A 7,933-nucleotide genomic window follows, 5' to 3' on the forward strand; every position below is an offset into this window, starting at 1 on the left:
TCTGCCACAGATATTAAGAAATTCTGCAAGAGAGTACTTCTCTTAAATTTTTTAGTTGGTTAAAATATTGAGTTTTCATTGCATAGGGTTAAATTCAAATCTTAAAAGATCATTAATATAAAATTTTAAGTTGTGATTCTTTATTTTTTTTATGATTGTTTTCAAATAGATAGATTTGAAAGTTAATCATTCATAAATAGTTTCTAATGTAATTGTTTAAAAATATCATAATTGAACTTGCAAAAATTTATATTTGTATAATAAATTTATATATAATTGAAAATATATACATATACATACATACATATACACATATGTATATACATATATGTATCTATCTACATACATAAATACATAGATAAAATGATCTGAAATCACATACATCTCACTTATTTTTTAAATCGTATAACTTTCTAATAAATAATAGTATAATATAATTGTATATTATAAATTCCAGAATAAATACAACTAACCTTTTATTTATACACAAAAATTCTCGAATCTATTTAAATTTATTACAATAAAACAATGAATGTCGCAATAATCATAGATAAGCATGAAATGCATGACAAACAACTTACAACGTGATAAACAAAAGTAGCATTTAAATCTCATAGCTCTCAATTTAGTTTTATGATACAAAGAATGGGTCATAAAAATTATACCACCTTTACTCCCCACTTAATTTGTTAGGGAAAAATCCACATTCTTTCTCTTTCCTTGAAAATTGTTTTATGTGGAATATGAATTGAATTTTCCCCAAATATCAGGGGATTGGTGGTGGGCAAAAGATTCGCCATAGTTGAAGCAATTAATCTAGATGAATTTCCTTCGGACAACCGTGATCTCATCTCATCTTTGAAGCATTGACGTCAATGCTTTCCTTTCCAATCATTCAAAAGTAAAATATAGTTGGAATGCCTATTTAACATACAATTACTAATAAATTTAAATAAAATTAAGTAGTTTTTGGTCTTTTGATAAATTGAATGTGTTTAATATAGGTTATTTTTGTCTTATGTAAAGTTTATGATATTTATAAGATGATATGAGAATCATGTTTGTAATCTTGGTAGAATGGATATTTTTCAATCCTTACTCTTAATGGAAATAAAGGAATTTTTTCATACAATTTTGAATTGTACTCCTCAATCTTTAACTCTTATAATAAACAAATTAATTATTTATATTGTACTTTAGCTCATATTTCTAATATTTTTTTAGGTTAGAATCAAATAGCCCCCACTAGAAATTACAATGTGTTGGGCAAACTTGTTAGCATCACAGGCGACGCTGGCACAACATGCCCTTTGGTATCACGTGGGTTGGGGGAGACTAGACCTTGTGACCTAAAACTCTCGCCAATTGAACGAGGTCCTCGACCCAATTCACATTCTTACTATCAATAAATTATGAAAATAATAATAAAAATACTATTCAAACTCTAAAAATAAATTATATATTCCTAACTAATCAAATTCAATTAAAATTTGCATCATTCTTTGTACTCTTCTAAAACTAAAATTTACTTCTTCCTTGTAAAGCAATTATATTTAATTTCATTATAAGTATAAAACATGTTACCATGCATTAAATACTTAACTTTCACAGTTGAATACTTTAAAATTCATTGCTTATTATTAGTTTCTTCTCGCTATTATGCATATTTAGTTACATATGAATCATAAAGTGTGGAAAAATTTAATGATCCAAACTTCTATTATTGTGAAAAATAGTTTATATGTGAAGAAACTAAATAATCACTCTTAAAAAAAATTTGCACACCCCTATATTATAATTTCTTCAAGGACTGGTGTTCAAATATCCATTTGCTTGTTTTCCTTTTAAGAAGATCTATCTTAAATTGCTTCCGCCATTGAAATTAAATCAAGACTTAATATCAAATGGAATTGTAGATTGAAAGAAAAGAATTGGAAGAGCTTAAGTGCTCAAATTAAGAAGACTAACACAAAAGTAAATGCAAAAACACTGTCTTGGAAAATCTTGCATCGTAAGTTACCAACTTACCAGTAGGGGAGAAATTAAATTATTTGAAATTACAATCAGCTAACTGCCTAATGTCAGAGCAGGGAAAGTTTAAAACATATATTTTGGGACTGTTTGAGAATGAAAAAGAAATGGAATATCATATTTAATCACTTTCCTTCTATTTTTGGTTTTCCTTTACGGTGGAAATAAGAGCTTTTTGATTTGAGACTTCATAAGAATGTGATTGCTGATTCTATGAGGTAGTGTATTTTGTTGCACATTTGGAAAAGTAGATGTTCTACAATGTTTTCTAATCACATTTTGCATCAAGAAGTAGATATTCTAAAATTTTGTTGTGATATTATGTTTCATTTTGTCTTTGTATGTTCACAACCGAAGAAGAAAACTTACACCATACACCTAGATGATATAAAATATCAGTTTCTGTAGCTTAATGAAGGAGACATCAAATGTGCTAGACAACTACAAGACATCTCACTATTATTTTTGGATTTGATTGTGTTTGTATTTTTGCAAAAAACACAAACAAAATCAAATCCAAAAAGAATAGCGAGAAGCATATTAATGGATTGTAGAGAACTAATAACTTCAACTACAAGACATGTTTAAATTTCAAATGTAATGTGCTACTTTATTTCATGTGTTTGGTTTAGCTATATGTAGTTGGTTATAGTTCAGTTCTTGTATATCTGGGCATGATAGAGTCTTGTTTGCCTATGCTATGTTGGATCAACTGGTTGTAACTCTTTATAGCAGCCCTTGTTGTTGAGGTTCAGTTGTAATTGTATTTCCTTCATTTATGTGCAGTCGCATAGGACAACAATTTATTTTTATTGTATTTATTCTTGATTTGATCAATACAAAAAATAAAAATAAATAAAAAGGATGATATAAATGTTCAAATTGATAGAAAAAATATTGTAGAAATATAAAAAATACATTCATGAATTAAATATTTTAGAATCGACTAAAATAATATATGTTTTTAGTTAGAATTGTGATAGATATGAAACGTGTTGAAAGTCTATAATTGTTAATGAGTGTAAGTTAAATGATTAATAAGTGAATATTATTTGTTGTTCTAGGTTATTTTGTGATTCAAAAATCAATCTAATAAGTGAATATTTGATTTGTTTAGTAGATTTGAGTAAACCAAAGGTCAAGATTGATCCCTTGAAACAAGTGAAGTTATGAACAAATAAGAATTAAGTTATATGTCCACAACCAACTAAAAATGTGACATTTATATACTTGAACTATTACATATAAATCACCAAACCAATGCCAATCTAAAATGAATGTGAAAATATGAGATATATACATTTTTAATGAAATAGACATTTATTAACTAAAAAAATCCTCTAAAATACATTATATTACAAAAATGTTGGGTGAGGTAGTCACACCCAAACTAGGCAAAGTAGAACCTTATAAAGATCCAAAGTAAGAAAAGATACTAATTAGCAAAGTAGGCAAAGTTGGGTGAGGTAGTCACACCCAAACTAGGCAAAGTAGAACCTTATAAAGATCCAAAGTAAGAAAAGATACTAATTAGCAAGAGATATGGAACCAATAGCAGGAGGTAAGTCATAATCATTTGAGTTTCACACAGCCAAATTCTCATCCATTAAGAATAGGCTCCCAGCTAATAAGAACACCATCAATGCTATGCCAGTCAGTTTGTATTTCTTTAAGAGATTGAAAACTAACTTTAGTAAGAGAAATGACTAGGACAAGTTGATGGAATTGATTATTGTTTGGCCAACTTGCAGCTCATCTAAAATGGCTCTACAAAGAAGGCGAACATTGGTGACAAGATTGGGACCAACTGTAAGCACTATGACTATGAGATCTAGGCTAGGAAGTATGATAATAATTACACCCATAAGTATTTTGACTACTCCCATGTTGATGCACTTGAATAGGAGATTGGCCCCTATTGGAAAGAGGAGGGGAGGTTAGTGTCATTCTTAAAGAATATTTCACCATTATAATTTGTTTTTTTTTTCACATGGAAGATGGCATCTTAAAGTATATATCATTAATGAATTATTTTGACACAAGAATTTGTTTTCTTTTAATTTTAAAATTAAATAAATATTTAAGATAAAAAATTTCATAAAAATTTTGAATTAAAAATCATGTATTAGATAATATTTAATAAGGATTTAGTTACATAATTTTTGAGTCAAATTCATGGACTCATATTTAATGAGCAATAGTAGTTCATAAAAATTCATATGTCATTAACATAAATGAGACACTTGACATCATTACATCTAAGTGATGTTCATTGAACAAAACATTAGAATATCGTGAATAATTACCTATCTTAACAATACATCAATTCAAATACATTTAATCATAAAATTTTACCCAAAATCAAATCCACTTAACTTACATAATCTTTGAAAATCATTTCATTTCCTTATAGTGATTTTGATAATAATCATGTAGAAAAGCCTTTGTCAAATTTCGATTTTGACTAGTGGACGCGTTTTTCTGAACGTAAAATTGACGCACTGCCTTCGCCAGAGTTTTACTAAAATAAGAAAGAATATAAATGTCTGCCATCGTGTAACGTGTTACGACTTATAATTTGGTCTGGAACGATTTTATTCTAAAATAATATAATAAAAAAATAACAAAGTCAAGTCATTCGGGCGACTCGAAAGACTTTTACAGAAGTTGAGTTGAAGATAATAAATAGCGAGTCGCGAGCACATTAATGAGTTATAGGTGGGAATTATAATTGTTGAGGTCGGGTGATCGAATCCCATATCCCATGGTGAGGAAATATTTAGTATCAGAGTAGAATTAGTAATCCTGATGCCTCTGTAACTCTTACTCTGTCTCAGTACATGGCGAGGTGGATCTTCTTGTGCAAAAGAATTAGAAATTTTGAAATTTGAAAGCTTCTTCTGTAATTCTTACTTGTCTTATAAACGTAAGCTAGGTTTCTGAAAAACTGATCTTTTACAGAAAGTTGTTTAGTCTAAACCAATCCGACCAAACCCTGGATGACGAGGTGGATTTTCTTGTGCAAAAGAATAAGCAAATTTGAATTTTGAAATCTGTTTCTGTAATTCTTACTTTGTCTTGTAAACGTAAGCCAAGTTTTGAACAACTGATCTCTTACAGAAAATAATTAGCAAATATTTAGTGAGGAAAGAGGTGAGAAAATATTTAGTTTCAGAGTAGAATTAGAAATTCTGATGCCTCTGTAACTCACACTCTGTCTCGGTACATCGCGAGGTGGATTTTCTTGTGCAAAAGAATTAGTGAATTTGAATTTTGAAAGCCTGTTTCTGTAATTCTTGCTTTGTCTCGTATTCGTAATCCAGGTTTTGAACAACTGATCTTTTAGAGAAAGTTGTTAGTCTAAACCAGTCCGACCAAACCCTAGATGACGAGGTGGATTTTCTTGTGCAAAAGAATAAGCAAATTTGAATTTTGAAAGCCGTTTCTGTAATTCTTACTTTTTCTTGTAAACGTAAGCCAGGTTTTGAACAACTGATCTCTTACGGAAAATAATTAGCAAATATTTAGTGAGGAAAGAGGTGAGAAAATATTTAGTTTCAGAGTAGAATTAGAAATTCTGATGCCTCTGTAACTCACACTCTGTCTCAGTACATCGCTAGGTGGATTTTCTTGTGCAGAAGAATTAGCGAATTTGAATTTTGAAAGCCTGTTTCTGTAATTCTTGCTTTGTCTCGTATTCGTAATCCAGGTTTTGAACAACTGATCTTTTACAGAAAAGTTGCTCAGTCTGAACCAGTCCGACTAAACCCTAGATGGCGAGGTGGATCCAAATGGTGGAAATTGGACGGATGGACTCCTCTTACTCATCCAGCGTCGCGGCTTTTCTAGCAGTGGTCGTATGCGTCTTCGCTGCGGCAACAATGGCGGCGGCGCTCTGCGCTAAGGATTTTAAAAGCCGCTACAAGAGCCGCCGCCGCGGGGGTTGCTTGGAGGCGCCGCCTGGTTGTTTGGGGAATTGGAAGCTGCCGGTGGAATCAAGGGGCAGAGCTCTCATCAACACTCTGAGCAACAAAAGCCTTCTTTTCAGTAAGAAATGGCGGCGAAGCGAGAATGAGGAAGCGGAGGGATATGACAGTGCTGGTACGGAAGTCGGCGATTTTCTGTGGCAGAAGAACATTTTGATGGGAGTGCGCTGTCAGCCTTTGAATTTCTCAGGGCTTATCATTTACGACCACAAGGGAGAGCGTTTGCCCCAATTACCCCCGCGCTCCCCTGAATTTAACGACTTCGTTCCTTCTCCACAGGTAAAGATCAATTGAAATTTTGAGTTTTAGATATAAATTTATAGAGGAGATTCATGGAGAATTGATTGATTTCTCTTCTTCTCAGGCGGATAAGGGGGAAATTTGAGTTTATGTTTTGAGTGTTCTTGATTTTGGAAGCGTGAAATACTCCAGAGAGCAGGCGATGATGTTGAATGATAAGACATCAAATATGCTTGATCAGATTGGAGAAATGAGATAAAAAAAGGGAATCGCATCGCAAGAATTAATTTCAGAGAAAAACAGAGGGAAGATTTCTAATTTCTAGTCTGTAAGCTTGAAAATTTGTATATAACTAACCATGGTTTCTTTAAGATTATTGCCTGAAAACACAATATAATCTTGAACAGACCTTAAGAAGTTCTGCAAGACGGTACAATCTTCATTCTCTTTTAAGCTTTTCATTTTTATATTGCTTAAAATTTTGAGTTTCTATTATAGAGGTTTAAATTCAAAATCTCAAAAGGACAATTTTAAGTTTGTAATTTTTAATTATCTTTTAATGTGCTAAATAAATAGATTTCAGAGTTGTGGCTTTTATTTTTCTATAAGTAATTTTTAGTATGATTGTTCAAAAAGAGTCATGATTGTTCTGGCCAGAACTTCTATTTATCTGTTAAGATTCATATAAACAGAGTATTTGTAATATAAAAAAAAAAATCATATATATAAACAATATTTAATAATTGTTTAAAATTACCTGTAAAAAATATGTTTTAATAAATATTTCTTTATAATGGTTTCTTTTTTCTGGTTTCTTAATAATGTCTTTGGATAAGTTTCTGGAAGTGATCTGGTTACAGTCTCTGAAAAAATAAATGCAAGGAATACCTGTGAAAGATCTATACAGATAATTGGAACGGATAAATTTCTTTTAACATTTTAGGAAGCAATAAAACCGTGACCCAAATAAGATTCCGATATTTTCAGTGTACTTTTAACACGAATATTGACTTGACTTAAGTTCTGAATTATCGCCTTCAATTTTTATTTCTATTTCACATTAAAATAGTTTAATACTTACGACCCATTTTAATAACAATCCAATTATTATTCAAGGGAAAATAAATCACTTAAACATAAATATTTAGTTTACATAAAATAAATAAAGTATTTATTAGTAGGGATTTATATGATAGTTTAATTAATGTTAATAAAAAGTAAATTAAATATGTGGTATTAAGTTTTAGATTTAATGAAGATTACATAATAGATATTTGAATAAAAAATTTAACTAGTATATTTATATTGAAAAAATATATGTAAAATATGGTGAGAGATATCTTAGAAGAGAATCATATGTAAAATAAATGTTCTTCTAAAATACTAAACATCAAGAATACAAATCTATTAAAGTCTTGCATGCAAAAACCATGTTAAATTGTTTTAAAAATGGATTTTTGTTTACAGACATTTTGATGTCATTGTAGATGCCTCTCGGCATAATTATCATTAATTTAAGAATTTAATTGGACATTATTCTAATTTATTTTCATGAATGCAAATTTGAAATTTACATATTGAACTAAATCTATGATTCGTAGATCCGAAGTGAGTGGATCCTACTAACTAAAACTTGTTCATCTCTATGTAAAGCTCTAAATATGATAAGAAATGGG

The 7,933-nt window shown here is 30.1% G+C and overlaps 1 protein-coding gene across 4 annotated transcripts; it reads left to right on the forward strand.

Annotated features, from left to right (window-relative positions):
* The first annotated feature begins 4,647 nt into the window (after window positions 1-4,647).
* On the forward strand, window positions 4,648-6,852 carry LOC131078848 (uncharacterized). 4 transcript variants are annotated; one of them, XM_058016644.1, is made up of 3 exons: window positions 4,648-4,798; window positions 5,766-6,296; window positions 6,382-6,852. In XM_058016644.1, the coding sequence occupies exons 2-3, from the start codon at window positions 5,805-5,807 to the stop codon at window positions 6,400-6,402; spliced, it is 513 nt and encodes a 170-aa protein (XP_057872627.1). In that variant the 5' UTR covers window positions 4,648-4,798; window positions 5,766-5,804; the 3' UTR covers window positions 6,403-6,852. The 4 variants fall into 4 exon arrangements, with proteins under 4 accessions (XP_057872627.1, XP_057872628.1, XP_057872626.1 ...); XM_058016643.1 differs by having other exon boundaries at window positions 4,708-4,957; XM_058016646.2 differs by having other exon boundaries at window positions 4,708-4,879.
* Window positions 6,853-7,933: the final 1,081 nt, after the last annotated feature.

Source organism: Cryptomeria japonica, chromosome 2 (genome assembly GCF_030272615.1).
Source record: "Cryptomeria japonica chromosome 2, Sugi_1.0, whole genome shotgun sequence".
In the NCBI taxonomy this organism is placed as follows: Eukaryota; Viridiplantae; Streptophyta; class Pinopsida; order Cupressales; family Cupressaceae; genus Cryptomeria; species Cryptomeria japonica.